A 25961-nucleotide genomic window follows, 5' to 3' on the forward strand; every position below is an offset into this window, starting at 1 on the left:
TCCACATGTCATTAGGGATTGCAAACTGAAACAATGAGATATCACTAAACATCTATTAGAATAGCTAAAATCCAAAACATTGACAACACCAAATGCTGACAAGGATACAGAATAGGAATTCACTGCTGTGGGAATGCAAAATTTCAGCCACTTTGAAAGACAGTTTGGCAGTTTCTTACAAAACTAAATATACTCTTACCACATGATCCAGCAACCACGCTCCTTGGTATTTACCTAAATAAACTGAAAACCCACGTCCACACAAAAACTGGCACGCAGATGTTTATTGCAGCTTTATTTTTAATTGTCAAAACTTGGGAACAAGATGTCCTTTAGTAGGTGAATGGAAAATGAACTGTGTATATCCAGACAATGGAATATTATTCAGTGCTAAAAAGAAATGAACTATCAAGCCATGAAAGATATGGAGAAATTCTATATATATTTTATATACATACATATATATTACTAAGTGAAAGAAGCCCCAATCTGAAAACCCTGCATTCTGTATGATTACAACTATATGGCATTCTCTAAAAGGCAAAAATATGGAGGTAGTACAAAGACCAGTGGCTGACAGGGGTTAGGGAGGAGGGAGGGATGAATATGTGGAGCGCAGAGGATTTTCAGTGGAATAAAAATACTATGTGTTATACGATAACGGTGGATATATGTCATTACACATTTGTCTATATCCATAGAATATACAACCATCAAGTGAATCCTAATGGATTCAAACTATGGACTTTGGGTGATAATGAAGTATCAATATAGTTTTGTTAATTATGACAAATGTGTACCTTTAGTGAAGGATGGTGATCATGGAGAAGGCTATGCATATGACGAGGCAGGGAATATACAGGCTTTTTCTGTACTTTCCTCTCAATTTTGCTGTGAACCTAAAACTGCTCTAAAAAACAGTCTACAAAAAAGCAAAAACTCAAACCAATAACCTAAACTTCTACCTTAAGAAACTAGAAAAGGAAAGCAAACTAAAGCAAACCAAGCATAAAGAAGGAAATAATAAAGACTAGCGTGGAAATAAATGAAATAGAAAATGGAAAAATGGAGAAAAATCAATGAAGCCAAAATCTGGGTCTTTAAAAAAGATCAACAAAACTGACAAACCTTTAGCTATACTGACCAAGAAAAAAAAAGATTCAAATTACTAAAATTATGAATGAAAGAGGGGACATTAATACTAACCATATAGAAATAAAAAGTATTATAAAGGAATACTATAATCACAGGCCAACAAATTAGATAATCTAGATGAAATGAACAAATCTGTAGAAAGACACAAATTACTGAAACTGACTCAAGAAGAAACAGAAAATCTGAACAGACCTTTATAACAAGTGAAAAGATTTAACTAGTAATCCAAAAACTTCCTATAAAGAAAAGCCCAGGACCACATGGCTTCACTGCCACCAAACATTTAAAGAATTAACAACCATTCACAAACTCTTCCCAAAATAATGTAAGAGGAGAGATCACTTGCCAACTCATTCTATGAGGGCAGTATTACCCCAATACCAAAACCAGTGAAAGAAATCACAAGAAAACCACTGACCAATATCCATTATGACTACAGACAGAAAAATTCTCAAAAAAATACTAGCAAACCAAATCCAGCAACATCTAAAATCCATTAAATACCATGAGTAAGTGGAATTTATCCCATGAATGTAAAGTTGGTTTAACATGAAAATCAATCAGTGTAATACACAACAATAAAGAACAAAAACTACATGAGCTCAATAGATTCAGAAAAAGTATTTACCCTTGCATGTAAAAACACTCAACAAAAGAGGAACATAAGAAACATTCTCAACCTGATAAAAGCCACATGAAAAACTCAGAGATAACATACTTAATAGGGAAAGACTTTCTCCTAAGACTAAAAACAAGACAAGGATGTCTGTCCTAACCACTTCCACTGAAGTACTGGTGGCTGCAGCCAGAGCAATTAGGTAAGAGAATGAAATAAAAGCATCAAGACTGGGAAAGAGGAAGTAAAACTATATTGACAGATAAAATGATCCTGTAAATAGAAAATGCTTAAAAACTATCAGAACCATTAAAAGAGTTCAGCATAGTTTTAGGACACGAGATTAAAATACAAAAATCAATTGTGTTCTATGCACTCACAATAAACAATCTGAAAATAAAATTAAGAAAACAATTCCATTTTTAAAAAGTGGAAAAAAAGTGAGATACTTAGGAATAAATTTAACAAAGCAAAAGACCTGCACACTGAAAACTACAAAATATCATTGAAAGAAATTAAAGAAAAAGAAGCTAATGTGAATCAGTCTCTGCTACTTTTGGGAATCAAGAACTCTGCCCTTGAGATACTCTCCTTTGAATTTTTCTGTTTGGCTAACCAAGATTACTACCTGATCTTAAATTTCATAGAAATGCTTTATTTTTAATAAAAGACAAACGTTTTCCAGCTGGTACTCTCTTCATGTTTTAAAGCAAAGCTTCTTAAATTTAACATGTACATGACTTATCTGGTGATCTCATAAAAATACAGATTTGAATTCAAACAGACGATGGGGGAAGGAGAAGTTAAAGTTCGAGAGGACACTCTGACCTTTTTAAGTAGTTGCATACATGCAACTGGCCTAACTCACTAGCAGAAAGAAGAAACCAAACCCTAAGATGGCTGACAAAGTGAGAGGAATGAAAGTCTGAGGAGTCTGCTAAGTTTTTCATAACTGAGCACAATACATTCCCTATATTGTGCTCCCTATATAATTAACACACACTTGCCACCACCCCTCCATTCTGACCACCATTAAGTACTAGAGAAGATGCAGATTTGGCAGCTCCCCAGCCAGACTGAGTTTAAATCCATATAAAACTTAAAATACCTGCTACACAGAGATCATCCCACAGAATATTAACCATCACCTCTTCCTCTCTGCAAATTCTCTTATCTTGTATTCCTTTGTCTAGCCAGTGTCTCTCACGTGTTGTTTGGAGACCAAAGGTAGTGCCTGGCAATTTATTAACTGGTCTACAAACAATTTGATGAAAAAGTAATAAAAATTCTGATCACAAACATTTCCCAAATTTGAAAAGTAAAATAATTAATTTCAAGAAAATTCTTGTTAGTTCTTAATTGTTATGTTTTCAGGGTCACACATACTCTACAAGAATAGTTCAGAGGAGACTGTTTTAGCTAACAAGCCTTCACATCACGTGAGTTGTTTACACTGGTTAAACATGTATTTTGTTAATATTGTCATGTGTTAAATCCCAAATTTAAGAATGAGAATCAATGCCTCAAATGTTCACTGAAGAGTAAAAGTGATAAAAACACATTTAACTCAGAATGTCACAAATGATAAATGGTATAATATCAGAGTGAAAATAGTGTGATCTAGGAATGGGCTGTGACCAGTGAATTAGGATTAGTTTGTACAAGGAGACCTCCTTGTTCCCACTGTACTGTAACACATTATTAAACAGGGACTGAAAAGTTATAAAACAGGGACAAGAAGTCACTGAAGCATTCATATAATTTTCAACCACTCCAGCTTGCAATCAAAGTCTGTATTATGAATTGTGTCACTGAAAACAAAGATTAAAAACTGTAGTCAAAGGAACTTCAACTTATTTTAACAAAAACAGGTATAAATGGTCAGTGCAAAATTAATCATGAATATGCTAAAAGAGAAAACAATCTACTGGCAAAATTCTATCATCACATGACACTACAGTACATCATGTATTTGGTACACAGCAAGGAACAACAATTAGTATCACAGATGTATGTTCTTAAATATTTTGTTTCATGGCTGAAAGAAACCACTAGTGTTCAGAGTATGAATCAACTCTTGGCATTTACATAACACGTAAATCAAGAAATATATGCAACTTTTAACTGATCATCAGTGAAAAAATGCTATAGAGGAGGGATTTTCTTTTAACCAACAGTTATTTTTGAACTTGACTTGAAAAGGTATACTGGGATCAGGGCCAAGAACACTAGCCATTCGTGTAGCAAGAAAGAGTATGGCACTTGAAAGCTAATTCACACATGGCTTCATTTACAGACAACAGCTGGCATTTGACAGTAAGTCTTGTGTTCTTGGGTCAGTGTTAAAAACTGCATGGAAGGGGATGCCTGAGTGGCTCAGTCGGCTAAACGTCTGACTCTTGATTTCAGCTCAGGTCATGATCCCAGGTTTGTAAGATTGAGCCCTGTGCTGGGCTCCATGCTGCGTGTGGAGCCTACTTAAGACTCTCTTCCTTCTTCTCCCTCTGCCCCTCCTCCCGGCTCACAAGTGCATGCACACACACTCTCTAAAGAAAATCTTAAAAAAAAAAAGGATAAAATATAAAGACCAAATCATGATACAGATGACTTAACCACACAGAGTCTGAACTTTTCAACATCTACCCATTTTCTTTCCTTGCCGTAAGGGAAAGAAAAAAAAAATCAATGTCTTAGTATTAGGTATACCTAAAAATCGTATTACTAACACTAGACCTAAAAATTTATTTCCTAGAACTGAATACAACCAAAAGGACAGATTTACCCACTGCCATCTTCCAAAATTAAATATTTAGCTTCACTGCTGAGTGCCATTCGTCAACTCAGTGCCTCATATAACAATGTATGTAATTTTCAGTGAGAATTCTTACAGTAATTTTTGTATCCATCCATTTCAACATCTAAAACATTTAACAGAATCATCCTGTACTTGCTGCTATTCTCAAAAACCTATAGTTGAAAAGTGGGATTATCAGTAGAATTAAAGAGTAGGAAAAGAAACAGTTAAATATGAAACCTTTGACTTTAGCGAGCTAGGTATCAGTATGGTGAAAGAATGCAGCAGTAATTGCTTTTCCTAATGTTTAAATTATTTTAGAATACTGCTTTAATATTATAGTTGACTCCTGAACAACATGGTTTGACCTGTGTGGCTCTACTTATATGTGGATTTTTTTTTTTATACAAAATCAGTACAGTACTATAAATGTGTTTTCTCTTATGATTTTTTTGTTAATTTTATTTATTTTATTTGAGAGCGAGAGAGCAGGAGCAGGGGGGAGAGGGAGAGGGAGAAGCAGACTCCCTGCTAAACAGGGAGCATGATGTGGGGCTCAATTCCAGGACCCTGAGATCATGACTTGAGCCAAAAGCAGAAGCTTAACTGACTGAGCCACGCAGGTGCCCTTCTCTTAGGATTTTCTTAACATTTTCTTTTCTCCAGCTTACTTTATTGTAAGAATACAGTATCTCATACATAAAATATATAAAATATGTGTGAATCAACGTTTATATTAATGGTAAGGCTATTAGTAGATAAGTTTTAGGGGGGTCAAAAACTGTAGGTGAATTTTTAATATTTTTATTTTTTAAGAGAGAGAGAGCGAGCGAGCCCACATAAGCGGGGAGGTGCAGAGGAGGAGAGAATCTCAAGCAGGCTCTGCACTCAGGATGGAGCTGACACAGGGCTCGATTTCACGACCCTGAGATCATGACTTGAGTGGAAATCAAGAGTCGGACACTTAACAGACTGAGCCATCCAGGAGCCCCGCTGTAGGTGAATTTTTAACTGCGCAGGGGGTGGGTCAGTGCCCCTAACCACTGTGTTGTTCAAGGGTCAACTTTTGGATTACTTTTTTGTCTTTATCTAAAATCCGTGGTGTACATGAAGACCCATCATGTGGTCCACATATTCTAAATGTTTGAGAAAACTACTTTCTCTACTACTTTCCTTTCACAAGAAGCTATTATTTCTTCCTTCATATTCCTTATGAATTACGCTAGAGAAATACAGACAATCAAGGAAATTTTGTTTGCCCTGATTAACTGTCTCACATTAGAAAAGCATTTCATTATCTGCATTTATGTTGCCTTATTTTTTTTAAAGGGGGTCTTATTTCAGTATGTATAGCCCCTAGAAAACACACATCTAATAATTATTTCAAATTTCTCCTTGAATTCTCCTCCCCCTTGAAAGTCATTCTTTGTCTGACCTTCCCAGAACCCAAAGTGCCTTCATATATCTCTTGACTACAGTCAAAGGTGGTATTAAAAATGTTTAACAACTGGTATGGCATAAACATCAAACAGACACCAGTTCATAATCACATGGCTGTAATGGAACATGGTAACTAAGTATCAGCCTTAGTTACAGCTTCCTTTAAATAGCGTGCTCTACTTTTTTCAATGCTAGTCCCATTCTAGAAGATCTTTGGTCATTCCTTGCCTGCCAAGTTACAGAAAGAAGAAAGCAGTTTTCATGAAGGACCACCACATAAATTGGATTCCAAAGATGAGATTAACACTATTAAGTCTTTAACTTCCCTACTTTTATTCCTTAATGGAAGAATTAAGGATAAGTATTAGAAAGAACACATTGTTCTCTTTCTCCTACATCAATGGTCTCCAGAGAATAAGGCTCTTTTGGTCAGCCTTTTTATTATAGTTTTGTTATTTGATTTTATCCACCGAATTAGATGTCCAAGTTTTTTATCCACTCAACCAAAATAAAAACATTTAACACACAAATGGGTGGATTTGAGGATACATTAAGGATAATGTAAACTGCTGGCAAAACAAATAACATTTAGAGAGGAAACAACAGAAAGAGAGAAATTTACAAAGCAGCAAACAGATGGGTCACTTTAAAATAAACCTGAGATCATAGAGTTATATAAAATAACATCACATATATCTCTGTTGTTTTTAAGGATCTGCTTACCCAACTTTGGAAAAACTATTAAGTATTCAGCATTGCACTGAGGACATGCCACTCTGGCTGTACTGTTTCCTCTTTGTTTTTCATCTACCCAGCGCTGTAGACAAGCCTGGTGAACCCATTTTGTAGATCCTCTGCACCTGCATGGTCTCACCCATTCAGCTGTTCTATCATCTTCATCAGTGGCAAAACACACCCAGCAACTTCTGTAAATTAAAACAGAAATAATGATGTTATCTTTAAGACCCCAGTCTCCTTTCTACTGTAGCTCTAACTTAATGGGATGAGCCCACTATTTTATATTATAGAACCTCTACTTCACATTTAAATACCAAGAAGACAAAACAATCAATACATTTCCAGTAGACGAATTTCTGCTTTTTCTTGTATTCCTCTGAAGAATCTTGTATTCTGAATTTTGCTTTTATGTAATTTCCTCCATCTTTCTAAAAATTATGCATCAGCACAAAATGACAACCCTCAAGCTGCTTTTGTTTTATAAGACCTAGTAATTCTTTGAGGAGTGGTAAGCACAGGAATATGTGAAATTCAGTATTTTCCCCACTTCAACAGCACTAACCTCTTAACCTCTTCAACTTGGGAAACTAAGTATTACAGAAATAATTTCACTATGGTCTTATTCAATTTTCAACCAAGGAAAAAAAACCATTTCTCTCTCTGGTAAAGTATGATTATGAGAAGAGAGATTATTAAGTTTTAAAAAAGAGCACAAAGGGAAGAGATGAAGGCATTAGGATCACTTGTTTTAGTATAGTGATATAGTAAATTTGGGCCTGAATGTTTCCATTATAGGTATGAGTGGCTTTCCTTTTTTGTGAAATTATAATTATTATATTTGAAATTTAGAAGTCTCAACTCTGAGGTGCTTATATTAAAAATTCTATTGAGATAGTTAATTTTAAAACATTTCCCATTTTGCTTTTAAGAGTACTTACTTCATGGGGACGCCTGGGTGGTTCAGTTGGTTAAGCGTCCAACTCTTTATTAGGTTCAGTGCTCAGTGGGAAGTCTGCTTAAGATTCTTTCCCTCTTCCTTCTCTCTCTCCCTCCCTTTCTCTCCTAGAGAAAGAGAATGTCCAGCAGACTCTCCACTGAGCATAGAACTTGATATGGGACTTGATCCCACAACCCTATCATGACCTGAGATGAAATCAAGAGTCAGATGCTTAACCAACTGAGCCACCCAGGCACCCCTAAAAAAAAAAAAAAAAAATCTTGAAAAAAAAAAAAAAAGAGTACCTCATGAAGTCTAATTTGTTCTTGTGGGATTAGGTTTCAATTCTTTATTTTTTCTCCCAATTGACACAAGTTTTGACACTAATTTCCATTAGGGCAGAAACAATTCAACTCAGTGAAACCATTCACTCCTCCCTCTATTAAAGTTTGTACAACTGGAAACTGCTAATTAAAGCTTGCTACCTACTGTGTACTTTTCATTTAATTAGATGAGTGGCTTCTGTCAGAACAACTAGCTTAACTATGCTCAATGGGAAAGACTATATAATCAGGTACTATAGATGCGTGAGGTCTCCAGTCCTTGTAGAACAACATAAATTTTAATTGTGTTCTCCAATTAAAATTTTCCAACTAGAATAGGGAAAAAAGCTTAACTGAATTCACAGCAATAACATCCAAAATTGTGATTTTACTCTGCTTTCAAATTCAGTCAGGTTTCATATGACTTTGGTAAAAAATGGTAGGTAGGTAGTGTTTCTTTAGCACTCTGACCCACCTCAGCCAAGCGGTCTGAATTGGTTATCCAAAAGTGCAGTGCCCCCTCCTCCTCTCCACCTTTTAAATTTTATTGTAGGAAAATATACATAAATTGTACTACTTTAACCATTTTTTAGAGTATAATCAGCATGAAGTGCATTCATACTGTTATGCAACCATCATCATTAGCCATGGTTTGACTGGGATGTAACGCTATAATCTACAAAGTTTTCCACAGAACTTCAACTGACAAGTAGAGAGCAAACAGACTTCGTTAACTGATGTGTTAGTATGTATCTGACCCACAACTGAGGTAATTTTGTAAATATATTTATATACCTCTGGGAAATGAGATACAGAGTTTTGGTAACAACACACAGGCAGAATACCTAGAAACTTTCTAAGTTCTTCTAAATTTTTCATTTCAACAATGAGCATATTCTAGACTAGCATGATTAATCAGTATTACGGTGAATTGAATAAAGGCAATTTCAGTCATCAGGAAAAAAACCAAAATGTAAAAATACATCTACTCAGAACAACTTTAATACTAGGTTGAACCAAATGAAATTGCCTGTATTGTCTGTTTTTGACCTATATAAATGGCAATTTCGTATTTCAATCTAAAGCAAGTACTTGTATAGCTATATTCCCCACAAATTCTATTTAGTGTTAAGGTTATCTTTCCCCAAATTTTATTATGAAAAATTTCAAACTTTCAAAAAAAAGGTGAAAAACTGTTCAGTGACTATCCATATTCTCAATATCTAGATTTTATAATTCTTACCATTTTGCTTTATATGCGCTATACTACATATTCATCCATCAATCCATTTTTTTTGACGCATTTCAAAGTTAAGGCATCAGTATACCCCTAAACACTTTTTATAGTTTACTTTTTAGAAGGTACTCAACTGACATTTAAAGCATTTTAGGTATTTTTTCTAATTTCACAACTATGGTAGGTAAGATAGTTGAACAATTATTTATTTTCCATATGATTTATATGGAAACATACTAGAAGTTAAGCCCAATAAGAACTGCTAATACAAATAACCTTGCTTTTATTGTTTGATTCATAGTGATAGTATACAGTTTACAAATTTGGGTTTTGAAGCTAATGCTTGTTACAGATTAATTGAATTTATCTTACAGAGGAGATATTAAAAGAAACATTACTGATACCAATACTCTCAAACCCACTGACTTACCATATCCATTTTCTCTTTATTCCAGTCATTACACAGTTAATTTGATGATGGTCATTTGAGATCAAATATTAAACTTCTGATAACACCAAATTACTTCATCTAAAAATTATAGGTTAGCTACAAATATGTAATGCAATTTTCTAACAATAGTACACATGTTGCCAGCAACATTTACTGAGCATTCACTGGGTCCATGTTGTTGCACAAAATAAATGGATGATTGTATCTATTTGGAAAATCCTACAATTAGGGCACATCCAGTAGAGAGAAGAGATTAAAGGTTCCAGTGAAATTACCATAGGTATATCCATTTTAAGAAGAAATTGAGTGATCAATTTGGATAGATCAGAGAAGGCTTCAGGGAGGAGTGACAGAAATTAGCAGAGGCAGGGACAGGTGATTACAGAGATTCTTGAAACAAAGTTTCCTGGACCAGCAGCTTCAGCCTCCTTTGGTAACCTGCAAATTCTCTAGTTCCACCCCAGAGCTAGTGAATCAGAAACTCTGGAGGAAGAGGGCCTTGAATTCTGTGAAGGTGATCCTGAGGTGAAGTTTGAGAACTGCTGGTATAGAAAAATGGCAGGTGAGGGGCGCCTGGGTGGCTCATTTGATTAAGCATCCGACTCTTGGTTTGGGCTCAGGTCATGATCAGGTCATGAGACAGGACCCTGTGTAGGGCTCCATGCTCAGCACCAAGTCTGTTTGTCCCTCTCCCTTCCCGTTGCCCTTCCTCCCATTGGCTCACAGGTGCTCTCTAATAATTAAATATCTTAGAAAGAAAGAAAAAAGAAAAATGGCAGGTGAAAAAAAAAAGTAAAGGGATTGGTGAAAGCAAACTGTATGAAGGAGACACATACTGGATTTGCTTATGTTATAAATAACTGCTTTTTAAAAAATATAAGTGATAGTACAGAAAATGTTAAGTTCTAAAGAATTTATTAACTGATTTACAACCTTACTAGATATGTGAGTTTAATCTACCTAATATGTAAAGAACATTAGTCTGTGATAAAAGGGCCAGACACATGGGAAATTAACTTAAAGTATATAAAAATGGTCACATAAATGTTTTTAGGCAAATAGCTTATATAGGACAGAGTTACTAGTCTTCAGGGCTGGAAAACGGGGGAGGGAATAAAATATGTATATTTATGAATCCTTCCTTTCTTCATTTTCATAAAACTTCTGATAGACTGACCAGGAACATAAGCTGAGAAGATCTTATAATTATGCTTTCCCTCTTTCCTTCCTTATACCCCACTCCCTTCTTGGTGCAGTCTATTTCAGTTATTTATTCTCTGATTCCCCACCTCCCTCCTTTTAGGGAGAAAGAGGTCACTGAAAATGATGGGTTTACAGTTTCTCAAGATCTTAGAATGCTGAGGACAGAGAAGAAATTTGTGGTTTAATGGACAGCATGATTTCTCCTCTTTTTTAGGAACAGCACCCCACGCTTTCAATGGAAAACCACCCTTCTCTTATAACATCAGTCCTGTATGTAGTTTAGGCAGTTCGTCCTCCCCCATCCCCAGCTCCAGGAAAAGTAATCCTGAGATTGGTTTGAGAGCATATCCCACCCCCAAATTACAGTGATTGAAGACTGGGCCCATGAAGCTGGTTTTAAAGGACTGATCTTGGAATTTTTGCTGGCAAAGCTGGTAACACAGGCTTTCTCTTTTTTTACTGAGCTTGAAGGCAGGAAAGTGTGAAACTAAATGAAGGTGTAAGGCTATACTGCCAGGAGAACCACCATGTGGAGCCTAAGAACCCAGAGGAAGCTGAAAGAAACTGATAGCTTTGAGACATGTATCAAGCTGTGCTTAAAGCTAAATATACTTCTGCACTGTTCACTTACATAAACCTATAGCTGTTTTGTTTTTTTTTTTTTAGTTTAACCAGTTTGGGGCAGATTTCCCACCAAGTGCAACCCAAACAATCTTGATAGAGTGTGAAAAACTAGATATAGGAGACGGGCCCAGAACAATCATATGATATAAACTCCAAACAGCTTTTATAAGTACACACAGTATTTTTTGTCAACAGCTTTGTTTCCTACTGACCAGAACTTGAACAGAAAAGTCTTAAATAAACCTAATTCTCATTGCAAGTACTTTGAGTCTTCAAGCTTTTCTTAGATAAAAACAGACAACAAAGATAAAACCCAACATTTTGAAATTAAAAATTTTACTGATAATGCCATAATATTTGCATTTTAGGGTCGATATAACAATTCTACTTTAATTCGAGTTATCACAATTTTAATGTTATAATTTATGGGATGCATTCTGAATGTCCTAATAAGGGAGAATAACTGGCTATTTCCTATTTCAAAGAACAAAGCCAAAAACCTTTCAAAGTCCACACTCAAGAAGAGGTTGTAATTTCCGACCAAAGTCTAAGTTTCTCTTTAAGTCATCCCCTGCTCCCTGGTCCCCTTCAATCTTCCAATCTGTTCAATGTGATGCACAAACATCATTTGAGAACTTACTAGAAATGTAAATTCTCAGGCCCTACCGAAGACCATACAGAATGAGAAACTCTGGGAGTAGGAAGTGACACTACATTTAAAAATTTTATTTAAAAAACCCCATTTAATTATTTTTCTTTTTTATTGTGGCAAAATACATATAACATAAAATTTACCATCTTAAGCATTTTTAAGTGTATAGTTTAGTGGTATTAAATACATTCACAGGGGCACCTGGGTGGCTCAGTCGTTAAGCGTCTTCCTTCGGCCCAGGGCGTGATCCCAGAGTCCTGGGATCGAGTCCCACATCAGGCTCCTCTGCTGGGAGCCTGCTACTTCCTCTCCCACTCCCCCTGCTTGTGTTCCTTCTCTCGCTGACTGCCTCTCTCTCTGTCAAATAAATAAAATCTTAAATAAATAAATAAATAAATAAATTAATTAATTAATTCACAATGTTGAGGTGCCTGGGTGGCTCAGTCAGTTAAGTGCCTACCTTCAGCTCAGGTCACGATCTCAGGGTCCTGGGATCAAGCCCCCTGTTGTGCTCCCTGCTCAGTGGGGAGTCTGCTTCTCCCTCTCCCTCTGCCACTCCCCCTACTTATGCTCTTTCCCTCTCTCTGTCAAATAAATAAATAAAACCTTAAAAAAAAATACATTCACAGTGTTTTGCAACCATCACAACCACCCATCTGAAACTCTATACCTATTAAGCAACTCCCCATTCTCTCTTCCCCTCAGCCCCTGACAAACACCATTATAGAATAGTCAAAATCATAAAGACACTAAGTACCTCATATAAATGGAAACATCCAGTATTTGTCTCGTGACTGGCTTATTTCACTTAGCACAATGTCCTCAAGGTTGATCCACGTTGTAGCTTACCGCAGAATATCCTTCCTTTTTTAAAGCTGAATAATATTCCATAATGCTTATCCGCTTATCCGTTCACTGTTCAATAGCTACTTGGGTTGCTTCCATATTTAGCTACTGTAAATAATGCTATGAACATGGGTATACAAATATTTCTTTGAGGCCCTGCTTTCAATTCTTTGAGGTATATACACCCAGAAGTGGCACCACTGGATTACATACGGTAATTCTAATTTTCTTGAGGAACTGTTGACATTGTATTTTTTGATCACAGGCTGACAGGTGATCACAATACTTGAAGTTTGAGAATCTGCTCTAGCTATCCTTCTTTTCTTTTTCCTTCTTTATTTCCTTTTTAAGTCTCCTCAACTCACCACAATACAGAAATAAAATTTCATCTTACACTCAATGTAAACTTTAAATTATTTGGTTTTTCATTTAAACAAAAATGCTTAAGATTTTTTTTTTCCTAAAGAAAAGAGCTAGCTAAATTTGGGGGAAAAGACTATGTGATTTCAGGATGTTCTAAATGAGTAAAGAACCTGGGCTTTAGAGCCAGATTGCCAGAGTTCAAATCCCTGCTCACCACTTACTATAGATATAATGACAGAATCTCTTGTATCATAAAGAAGGGGTTCTTAATCTGGGGTCCATGGAAACTTACAGGGTTTGGCAAATTTGGATGGGGAAAGAAATCACATCTTATTTTTGCTAACCCTAAATAAAATTTAATTTTCTTCCAGTGATGAAGGTAAGCAAACCATAGTAATACTAAGCAGTACAGAAATTAGAAATTAGTATAGTGACCAGAAATTTTCATATTATTTTACAGGTAGAGGTGCATATCCCAAAATAACATTTAGCTCATTGCTAATTTGAATTTAGTTCTCAGACCAACCAACAGATCTTATACCTTAAGATGTTAAAGCTCATATTACTATGTCAGATTTTTAATATGATGATTTGCTATAGTTCAACATAATTGGTTTCATTTCTGATCCTATATATTTTGTTTCATTCCTTCAAAACATTCTGAGCAGGAGCCCATAGGCTCAACCAGTCTGCCAAAGGAGTTCTCTGCATAAAAAAGGTTTAATGTTAAGATCCCTTATTGTAAAGGATTAAACAAGTGACCATAAAACTACTTAAGAATTGCCTGGCAGGGGGCGCCTGGGTGGCGCAACCGTCAGGCGTCTGCCTTTGGCTCAGGGCGTGATCCCGGCCTTATGGGATCGAGCCCCACATCAGGCTCTTCTGCTAGGAGCCTGCTTCTTCCTCTCCCACTCCCCCTGCTTGTGTTCCCTCTCTCGCTGGCTGTCTCTGTCAAATAAATAAAATCTTAAAAAAAAAAAAAAAAAAAAGAATTGCCTGGCAGGGGTGCCTGAGTGGCTCAGTCAGTTAAGCTTCTGACTCTTAATTTCAGCTCAGGTCATGATCTCAGGGTTGTGAGATCAAGCCCCTGTTGGGGGGCTCTGTGCTGGGCATGGAGCCTGCTTAAATTTCTCTCTCCCTCTAAACCTCCCCAAATGTCTGGCGTATATATAACCACCAAATGAACACCAGCAATAATGGCACTGATAAAGATGAGAAAGATGGTGTCAACTTTACATCTATGTCTAGATTTTATGGATACACTTTGTTACCTAAATTCGCACATAAAGCAATCCTGTTTGGCACCCTCGTATTCAGCGGAAAAAGTCCTGGATTCCTAATCATCCCCCCAAATTTTTCAATAGGCCACCACCACTGCTTAAGATACTCATTCAAGTCCTCTCAATTCTTTTTCTTCCACTGTCTTTTCTTTCCACTAGCTTTTCTTTTGTTTTTTAAAGATTTTATCCATTTATGAGAGAGAGAGAGAGAGAGAAAGCATGTGTTGGGGGGGAGGGCCAGAGGGAGAGAGACAAGCAGAGTCCCTGGCGAGGGAGGAACCTGACACAGGGCTTGATCCCCAGACCCCAAGATCATGACCCGAGCCGAAGGCAGACCCTTAACTGACTGAGCCACCCAGGCACCCCTCCACTAGGTTCTCTAAATGCCTCCTGCTTGCTGATATATACACTGCTTACTTCCATGCCTTCCCACCTGCCAAGATGGGGCACATTACTTTCTAAAGTAAAGGGAAATCTGGGAATTATCACAACTGGCTCAGAGGTTAAAAAACAAATCACTATTATCATACCATGAAGACAAGAAAAAGAACTAGATGAACCTAAAGAATATTACTTATTCCCTAACATAAATGTATAGCCTTATTGGTATTGGTAATATCACTAAATCTGTACATGTAACATGCCACTCTTTATAAAAGATCATTTTATTCTACATGACTTTAAAATTGTAACTTTTTTCCAGTGACATATCCTTCCTAACAGTAAACTTTATATAAACTGTTTAAGGAATACATGGCTTATTTGCCTTAAACCTAAGATTATTCAAGATCTCCTCTTAAATCAACTTGAGTATCTACTAAGTACATTCACTATTTGATGCCACAAGGAATACACTAAATGTCAAGGAAAGATGTCAGAGACCATAATACAGAAATGTGATGACAGTAAGAAACACAGGATGAAAGAGCTGAGATGGTTTCATGAAAAGACTGAGAATTCATGCTGAATTGGGAATGAAAAGGGTATTCTAAGTAAGCAAAACAGCAAAAACAAGCTTACAGACAGAAATGAGCATATGGTCATGGACAATGAGAAGACCAACATGGTTTTAAGATAAAGCTATTACATAGATACTACATAGATTTTATAAACCAGTTAGGAAAGGTTGGATGACAAAGATAACCTCACTTCGTAAGGCTCATTTGTGAGTCATCCACTGTTTATATAATTATTTCTTAAAAGTATGTGAAAAAAAGGGGAGGAAACTTTATCAATAAAATAGTTTCTTGATAGCACATAAATTTACTGAGCAAGATAGGTATGCTATCTAATGCAACAACTGGCAGTAAAGTCTATCTTTACAGACTCAAATTACAGGTGTTTATCTTGGATTATCAGAAAGATGTGGGAAATCATAGGTTCCTACCTTAGAGATCACTTTAATGAAAACTGGGGTAGCAGAATAGAAGAATTTCAGGAGGTAGGAGAGAGAACAATGAAACAAGCTTTAAATTGCTGTGGTTTTATTATATATGGTGCCTTAACAATGTATTTGCAGGACTATTTTAAGTAAAGAGAACAAGCACTCCTTAATTCAGAACATGCTTTAGAGATCCATACTCTGGTTAATGCAAGAAAGGCCCCATTTAACAATGGAAAGAACCGCACACTGCTTGCTTTGTTTAAGGATTAAAAGTGTCACACCCCATGTATTCTGGAACAGGAACTATACCATCAAGAAGACTAAAAATCCCTTTATATGTCTGTTCACCCAAGTGGAATGGAAGTTAAAGTATCTGGATTCATCACAAAGATATAACCACAATCACGACACATTACCGAAGGGTAAAACTGAAGGGAAATATACCACAATGAAAGCAATCAAGCATATATTCATGCCATACATACACTTTGTCTCTGATCTTCATAAACTCTGCAAGCATAATTATTTCCATCTTAAATAAATAAGGAAACAAAAGCCCAAAAAGGTTAAGTAATCTGCCCAAAGCCTCATAGAGAGGCACAGATGCAATCTAGGCCTCAACTCCAAAACACTGGCTTTTTTCACTATACCACACTGCCACATGTATAGTGAATTCTGAGAAAAATTTCCATTTCTTATTTCATAGGACATTAGAGCCAGTATAAGAAATTGTTTCATTTTTGCTAAGATACTTTTAAGTAGTCATAAGGAGCTTTCACCAGACATCTAAATTCCTTCCAGTCTATTCCACTGTGCCATATAAATATTACCATCTCTCATCAATTTATGAACTTTGGCATGTAAAGAGTTAGGAGTCATGTATGTATACAGGGCATGTAAAGTATTGCTACATAAGTCTGGAGAAGAGGGGAAAATATTTCTGGCTAAAATAGCCAGAAAAGCTTTATAAATGAGGCAGAATCGAAACTGGGTCTTGAAGAATGGGCAGAACTTTGAAAGGCAAGATGCTAAAGAACATCTTGTGTTCAGAGGACAGTGAGCAAATAAATCAGTTGGCCTGGCCAACAGATATGTATGTATTCATTCTTCAAGAGAAACAAAGCTTTAAAAAGGTAGTTGGTGCCAGCCATACTCTCAGTGTCTTAAATGGTGTTTTTGCAAGATGATTCTAAGCACGGATGTCATAAAGAATGAAAAGAAAAGACACAGATTCAACAGCGTCTCCAATGTACTCCAAGGCTCTTGTGGGTAAAAGGAATAGGGAATAGTTTCTGTTCTCAATGAACTTCCAGTTGAATGTGCATGGTGGTGGTGGTAATGAGTATGTGCAGAAGGCTGAGACATAGGATAGGTGCATTAACAAAATTACAATACAATGTGATTTACTATGCTAAATGTGTAAATGTTCTATGGAAACACAGGAAGGGAGTAACTCACTCTGCCTAAAGGGGCTACATAATGCTTCAAGGTGATATTTGAGCTAATTCTTAAGATGGTAAGAGTTAGCCAGGTATTAAAAGGGAGGAAGTCACCTAAAACAAAAATAAGGAAATGAAAGCATAGGATATCAGGGTGACTGGGTGGCTCAGTCAGTTAAGCATATGACTTTTGGTTTCAGCTCAGGGGATGATCTCAGGCATGATCTCAGGGAACAAGCTCCATTTGGTGCTCTGTGTTCGGCTGGAGTCTACTTGAGGATTCTCTCTCTCTCTCCCTCTGTCCCTCCACCTGCATGCACACACTCTCAATCAATCAATCAATCAATCAATCAAATCTTTAAAAAGAAAGCATAGGATATATCCAGAGGACAATGTAGTGGAATGCAGAAGAGTATGATGAAGGTATGTTGAGGCTGAACTACATTAACAGACCTAAACCCCTTCACCAGGGTCTTGAAAGTTTACATTTTATCATATCGGTGATGAGCAGACTGGCAGGTTTTGCATGGAAATGAGGTGATTATAATTATGCCTTGGCCAATTCTGATACTACTCTATAAGTCAAACTGGAAGAGAAAAAGTAGAACCAGAGAAAGAATCTATATTATTTGATGAGTGAATTTGGAGGGAAAGAAGCAAAAAAAGCAAAAAGCAAAACAAAACAAAAGACTTAGGTTTCATGGTTGGTGGACTAGAAGGATGGTCTAATCAAAATCCAAAAACTGGGAAGAAAAGTAAAAGCCAGGGAAATATCAGTTTAGTTTTAGATATGTTAAGGTGCTAGCAATACCACGTATACACAAAATGGAAATGTCTATTGGCCAGCTAGGAAAGAGACCCTGAAATATGGAAAAGTGGTCAGGAATAAAGACACACATCTGGGAGTCATTTAAACAGAGGTGAAAGTGAGATAGTTAGTGGGTACACTTCAGAGAAGAATGGTTAAGTGCTGAGGCTTAAGCCATACTTACGTGACTGAAGGGAGTAAAGGTAAGGTAATATATGAGTGGGGGGAAGCAAAAGATAGAAAAATAGTATGGTATAATAGAATAGAATTTCAGGGGCGCCTGGGTGGCTCAGTCGTTAAGCGTCTGCCTTTGGCTCAGGGCGTGATCCCGGGGTCCTGGGATCGAGCCCCACATCAGGCTCCTCCGCAGGAAGCCTGCTTCTTCCTCTCCCACTCCCCGCTAGTGTTCCCTCTCTCACTGGCTGTCTCTCTCTTTCTGTCAAATAAATAAATAAATAAATAAATAAAATCTTTAAAAAAAATAGAATAGAATTTCAAGAAGTTAGGGGGTGGTGATCATCAGTTTCATCTTCACTAAATATATGTCAAGGATATGAGGACCAAGCAAAAAAGGCGTTAGGTTTAGTAGTTAAGAAATTACTGGTGACCTTTACAGGGCACCTGGGTGGCTCAGTCAGTTCAGCTTCCAACTGTTTTTTGTTTTTTTTTTTAAAGATTTTATTTATTTATTCGACAGAGATAGAGACAGCCAGCGAGAGAGGGAACACAAGCAAGGGGAGTGGGAGAGAAAGAAGCAGGCTCATAGCAGAGGAGCCTGATGTGGGGCTCCATCCCATAACGCCAGGATCACGCCCTGAGCCGAAGGCAGACGCTTAACCGCTGTGCCACCCAGGTGCCCCTCAGCTTCCAACTCTTAATTTCCACTCAAGTCATGATCTCAGGGTCATGAGTCAAGCCCCACATTGGGCTCCATGCTCAGTGAGGAGGATGTTTGATAGTTTCTCTCTCCCTCTCCCTCTGCCCCCCACTTCCCTCCACCCCTGCCCCCGGCTCTCGCTCTAAAATAAAATCTTAAAGAAAAAAAAAAGAAATTATTGGTGACCTTTAGTATACTTTTAGTATAGCTGAGGACAAAGTCCAATTATAAGGAAAGCTAATAAAAAGAAAATAAGGACCTAAATATCATGAACAGGGGAATAGATTAAGTAAAAAAGAATAATATGTCAATCCAATGAATATTATATATATATATTCTCTTTAATTGCTGAGTATCACAGAACTCAAAATAGTATTTAAAAAAAGCAAATTGTAGGCCTATTTAAATTTTAGCAACAAAAACAAAACCATGAATTATATATAGTATATATAAAAGCATTAAACAAAGGAGATGGGAAGACTATAAATCCATTTATGATACTGCAACGGGGATGGAGAAAAGATATGGAACTGATGAGAGTGATCAAAGGGGCTTTTTCTCTAATGTTTCCACTTTTAACATACAGATAGGCAAATATAACTAATTGCTATGCTTTTTAATTCTACGTATTGGTCTGTAGTTGTCAAAATGGGATAGTGATGTGATTGAGGAAAAGATACCAAATGACAAAGAAAATGAGAAATTGCTTTAATGGAAATTAAGAGATGATTATATAAATCCAAAGATAATATGGCATGGTCCTATCAGAACAGTGTACATCCTCCAAAGGGATGTACACCTGTGTTTGATAACACTCACAGAATGAGGATCCTAATTCACTTTGCCACTGCAGGAGAGGGGCAGGGAAGAGATTATTCTCTCCTCTTTCCCTCCCATATGACTGTATCAGGACACTGGCTAAGTGCCGGGCCTACTCACTAGGTGCAAATAAGTGATACAAAACCACCTCAACAAATTCCTGAGTGTTTACTGTGGGATGCGGTATACATAAGTCAAGTTTCCAGAAGCAAAACTCAGCAGGCCCAGGCTTCAAACATAAGGTCCGTTCCTGCAGTTTGTTACAATATTCTTTGTACTCTCTATACATTTAATCCTAATTTTGAGAAACATAAGAGAAATCAAGAAAATAGTTGGTGATAGAATAATGATATAAAGCGTTTGAGTTTATAAATGCTTATAATTTCAGGGCAATGATTTGTGATCCCAAATCATTCACGATACTAGAAAACCACCCCTCTTCCCACTACTCTCAAAATCTGTTTACCCACAGCAATTTAAAAGATTTGAATAATAAATTTACACAGGACAGTTGCTTACTGTTACTAAAATGAAAGGCAATCAAAATATATATCTATATATATTCTTTCCACCTACAAAAACTGCGATAAAATTTATCAAGATAAACAATCGCTAAACCAGTTTATTCACAAAGGACAAGGCAATTTGACTTCAGCTATTAATAAGTTGCCATTAATTTATAAACCCTGAAAGACTAAGTAGTATAAACTGAACGCACAATCCGTGTTACAATTACACACAATCGTCACTAGAATTTAAGACCCATATGAGCATTTTTGGCTGTGTTCACTATATATACCAAAGACCTAGGATGGTACCAGGTATATGTAGGCAGTCAATATTTACTACATAAATTCAATAAATACAAATACATATTAATTCACTATCAAATACCCAACTTTTTTTTTTTTAAGATTTTTATTTATTTATTCGATAGAGATAGAGAGAGCCAGCGAGAGAGGGAACACAAGCAGGGGGAGTGGGAGAGAAGAAGCAGGCTCCCAGCGGAAGAGCCTGATGTGGGGCTCGATCCCATAACGCCGGAATCACACCCTGAGCTGAAGGCAGATGCTTAACCGCTGTGCCACCCAGGCGCCCCCAAATACCCAACTTTTAACCTGGAAGCAACAGAACAATTCATGTGTTACACATATTTCCTTAATCTTCTCAAGAATAAAACCTGCATTTGAGAAATAACCATATGGGCAGGTTTCTGAGCTAAATTCTGTCCCTCAAAAACTGCCACCCAAAAACCAAGCTTGGGGGGGAGCCAAATTCATGGCAAGAATTATGAACCCGAGTAGGTTGACACATTTTAATCTGTTACGCTTGTCAGTATTCCTCAAATGAATCAATCAAGTATCTTTGTGTTCAATTTGTATGCAGGGCCAGCCCACATTAAGATGACAGTAAATATGAAGGAGATGAGGGGGGAGGACAGTGCCACACTGGTTGATTATAGGAGAATCTTAAGTACCTTCTGTATGCCTAACACACGAATAGCATTTTACTGTTTTATAAAGTGCTTACCTGTGTTCTCATTTGATACAAGCCTGTGAGGATATCCTCATTTTTTTTTTAAGATTTTATGTATTTGAGAGAGAGGGAGAGAAGGAGAGAGAGCACAGAGGGAGTGGGGGAGGGAGAAGCAAACTTCCCGCTGAGCCCAGAGCCTGACATGGGGCTTCATCCCAAGACTCCCGAGATCATGACCAGAACTGAAGGCAGATGCTTAACTGATTGAGCCACCCAGGCACTCCATATATTCTCATTTTATAAATGAGGATGGATAGCCTCAGAATTTAAGTCCAAAATCACATTTTGCCACTTACTAGGGGTAAAATGAAAATCTCACAATTATGGTCTCTAAAGCCCAAACTTTTCTCACGAATCTGTACTTTTATCATGAAATAATCCCTTATTTCAGGTCCCATCCTTCTAGAAATGTGATCTGACTGGTCTTGGGCACAGCCAGGCATCCTTCCATATATATATATATATATATATATATATATATATATATATATATATATATATATATATATATATATATATATATATATATATATATATATATATATATATATATATATATATATATATATATATATATATATATATATATATATATATATATATATATATATATATATATATATATATATATATATATATATATATATATATATATATATATATATATATATATATATAGCGGAGGGGGGGGGGGGGCTCGATCTCAAAACCCTGAGATCATGACCTGCGCCGAAATCGAGTCAGATGCTTAACCGACTGAGCCATGCAGGTGCTCTCCCATGCATATTTTTAAAATGTTCTCCAGGTGATTCTAATGTGAAGCCAGGTTGCAAAGTACTGAGATAATAAAAGTCTTTGAATGTCATCTTAAGAATCTATGTTGAGGTATGTCAAAAAGGTACAAAAGATGAGGTTTAGCCAATATTATAGTCATCAGCTTTAGTAAACGCACTCAGAATTTCCAAGTTTCTGTTGAGAAGTTGTAAATGTCTCATGAGTACCCCTTGGCTTTTTACTTTTATGGAAATGTCCAAAGAACATACGAAAGCCAGGTCATCTTTTGGACATAAAAATCCTTCTAAAAGTCATCTATGTAAGACTGAAAGCAGCAGACACTCAAAGGAAAAAAAAATCTAATTACAACATATCCTGCAACAGAACAGGGTCTCATTTGATTGGAACTGGCAGTGGAATGAGGAGGTTTCCTCTGGGCATTAGTAGTCCTTTGCAATTTGCCAGTATGCTAAATTATAACGAAGGAAAAACCTAGTAACTTATCAGACCCCTAGACAACTGGGGAAAATGACAAAAAAATTCATGCATTTGTTCATCAAACAAATACTTACTGATGATCTACCGAGTATCAGGCTCTGTTCTAGGATTTAAGATAAATAATGAGGACGTTTCTGCCTTCTAGGAGATTATAAATGAGTTGTTACATTAAAAAGGGGATAGTCAATACAACCTGACCTGAATGCTGACCTCAAACAAGGCTGGATTAATCACTGGGTCATTCCAACTGAATAAAGTAAGGAACATGATTTTCATCAACACTGATGTCTCAAAATTCTAAGCTCCAGAGAAAATGTCACTCTGGGAGGAGATGTACTCTTGGGTGATCTGTGTTCTGGGTGTGGCTGATCCAAACAGTTTTTAACTGGGTATAATCTCAGGGAGGCCTTTCATTTAACGTCTTAACAGTTAGACCTCTACTCAACAGGAAGAACTGTACCACCTGCTTAACAGGGTGACCAGTGGTCTGTTGACAACTGTCAGCAACCACAAACATTATGCATTAGCCTGTAGCATTGGCAATGCCAGGAATTTAAGACTTGGCTAGGGAGAAATGTAGATTGAGTATCCAAAAACTCATGGTAGAACCCATAACTAGAATCTGAACAGCAGAGGGCGGTGCAACCGACTTCACAACAAGAGTTTCACAGACAGGAGCCCCCCAAAAATGGGCCACTTGTCTTCAGTACAAGATAAACCTTTCTCAGTGAACTCAACGAATCATAAAATATGCTAACTGTTCAGTGTTGGACTCATGTGGCTGTTTTCCATAACCTCTACTCTGGTCTGACCGTTAAAACTCCCTTGTGGATACGCTTGACCTTACAGTTTGGGGGTGGGGTGCGATGGGGGAAAGGAGGAACGAAATCGGACTCTCAGGCTTTCCAAAAGAATGCTTACCCTTGGTTTTTGGAAAGAGTCTTAAAACTGTAGGGGATCACTCCCCTGAAAGATAGTCTGGTTGTTCTTGCCAGTGACATCGCGACAAACACGTTACAACATAGTTTTGGGGGGAGGGGAGGAGTGTAAGAAACCGAAAAAGAAACTAATTCTGTGGATTAACCCAAGCCCCTCTCACTTCAAAAGGGCGTTGCAACAAAGCTAGACGCCACTCCCTAAGTTTCGCTTTAAGTCTAAGCACCCGAGCCATCCGCTCTGTCCTCCCCCAGCACGGACTCCAAACTTTCTGCCCCTCACACGGCCCCCCGGCCGTGGAACTCCTCCCGGCACGCCGGGCTCCGCTTACGGAGAGCCTCGAGGCCCGGCGCGGGCAGGGCCAGAGTCAGAGCGAGGATCCGCGGCTCGCCTTCTCCCCCCAAAGCTGACCGTACCTGTCCAGCATCTGCTGTAGTGCTTGGTCCGGCATCTTCCGTGAAGCCGGCGCACTCGGCCCTCCCCAGTGGACCTGGTCAGGGCCGGGCCCAGGGACAATAGCACTGAGAGGCGGCGGAGTAGGCCTCAGTCCGGCGGTAACCGAACCCGCCGCCCAGCCTCCTGAGTGGCTCCGCAGGCCCGGGAGGCGGCGGTGCGCGTCCTGCGGGCGTCCGGAGGAGGCGGTGGAGAGCGGAGGAGGGGAGTCTGGGGTGGGAGGCGGCGATAGCGGCCCGGGTTCCGCCCGTCGGCTCCGGGGTTCCGAGTCCATGGACCGCGGGAGCAGTTGCTGCCGGCGGAGGAGCCACTTGCGGAGGTAAGAGTCACCCCTCCGGCGCGCCGGGGTCACGACGCAAGGCGGCCCAGAGCAGCCTGGGAGATGTAGTCCTCGGACCGTCCCGCTAGAGGCTGCACAGCCCGCCCTGACCACCGCCGCCGCGCCCGCCGCCGCCCGGCCGGCGCCCTCCCGTTTCCTTCCTCCAGGGGGAAAAATGTCCTTCGGGCCGCTTTCCAGGAAGCAGCAGGATGTGCCGCTCCACTGTCAGTAGCAACAAGGTCAGCCCTTCCTGCCTGTTTCTTTTCTCAGCTCTTGCCCTCAGGTGGGACCGAGCCAGGTGAGGGAAGGGGGCTGAAGGGCCATTTCTCGTCAGGGTCCCCAGCCCGGGTCGTGGCGTCGGGGCGGGCCGTGGCGGGGGTGGGGGGTGGCAGAAGCGCCTGCAGAAGCCCTCGGGCTGGGGCCAGCCTCTGGCGCGTCTGAGCTCATTTTGGGGAGTTACACAACCCGCGCAAGGGGTCGGATGCACTGGTGCGGGAGGTTATTCCTAAGGGGTCGGGGGAGGGGGGGCTGCCTTGACCAGATGGTTCCCACCGGAGCTTCTCAGTGTGTGTTTTGGGGGAGTGGCGGGGGAGAAAAGATTATTCTCTCCCTCTCTAGGAGCCTTCTAAAATGTGCCTGGTCTTTCAAGGGCTCGCCGACAGTCTCCAAATGGAACATGTTCGTGAATAAACAGCTCTTGCTTACTCAGCTGTGGGTTGTCAGGGGTGTTTGTTTCTTTCTCTGCTGCTGGTCACTGTTAACCATTTCCAGTCGCGTTGACACCTCCAAGCAGGTGGATGTGTGTGGAGGAGGGGGGCGGAGGGGAATCAAAAGGGAAAAATCATCAGTCACTCGTTGGATTATTCTTTGACGCTCTAGGGACAGCTTTGGCGGGAGGCAAGAGCTGTTGGCTAAAACGAATGCGTCTTTTGGACGACCTGTGGCGTTCTCCAGTGCTGTGATTGGTAGGACGTCTGGTAGTTTCCCTAGATTATGCCGCATTTCTGCTGCAAGATGTTTGATTCTTCTTTAAAATTAAAATTAAAATGTGTCTTTATGCTCTTTTTTTAATGTGGAATTTTACAATCAGCTCTTAATTCTCTGTTTAAAGTTTGCTTCCTGAGTATATTTGAACTAGAGTGTACATTGCCAGAAAAAAAAAGAAAAGAAAATATGTGAACAGAAGTTTATTTGGACTCCAATTTCTGAAAGATGCTTTTATGAAAGGCTTTGGGAATTTACATGACTAATTATAATTAACGATTCACCTTTTTCTCATGAAATGTAAAACAGGCCCCCGCTAGTGGAGGGAAATAAGAATTTAGTTTACTCAGGGTGTTTGATATTTTAAATTCCTATTTATCGCTCCTCCTACTGGGTAAGCCTTCCCTTACTGTGTATTTATCTCTTAAGCACTTGTGCAAGGCAAGGAGATGGATATATACATCCTGCTCAAAAA

General features: G+C 38.5%; 1 protein-coding gene across 1 annotated transcript in view; it reads right to left on the minus strand.

The window, feature by feature from the left end:
* The window catches only part of MARCHF5 (membrane associated ring-CH-type finger 5), a 50310-nt gene extending 26030 nt beyond the window's left edge, over nt 1-24280 (minus strand). Inside the window, exons 1-2 of the mRNA XM_008696246.2 lie at nt 24147-24280; nt 6729-6931 (exon numbers count right to left, since the gene is read on the minus strand). Of these exons, the coding sequence (XP_008694468.1) occupies nt 6729-6931; nt 24147-24181 (238 nt within the window). The 5' untranslated portion in view covers nt 24182-24280. The remainder of the gene's footprint in view (nt 1-6728; nt 6932-24146) is intronic.
* Between the last annotated feature and the right edge of the window lie 1681 nt (nt 24281-25961).

The sequence above is a fragment of the Ursus maritimus genome, unplaced genomic scaffold (assembly GCF_017311325.1).
Source record: "Ursus maritimus isolate PB19 unplaced genomic scaffold, ASM1731132v1 scaffold_7, whole genome shotgun sequence".
Taxonomy (NCBI): domain Eukaryota; kingdom Metazoa; phylum Chordata; class Mammalia; order Carnivora; family Ursidae; genus Ursus; species Ursus maritimus.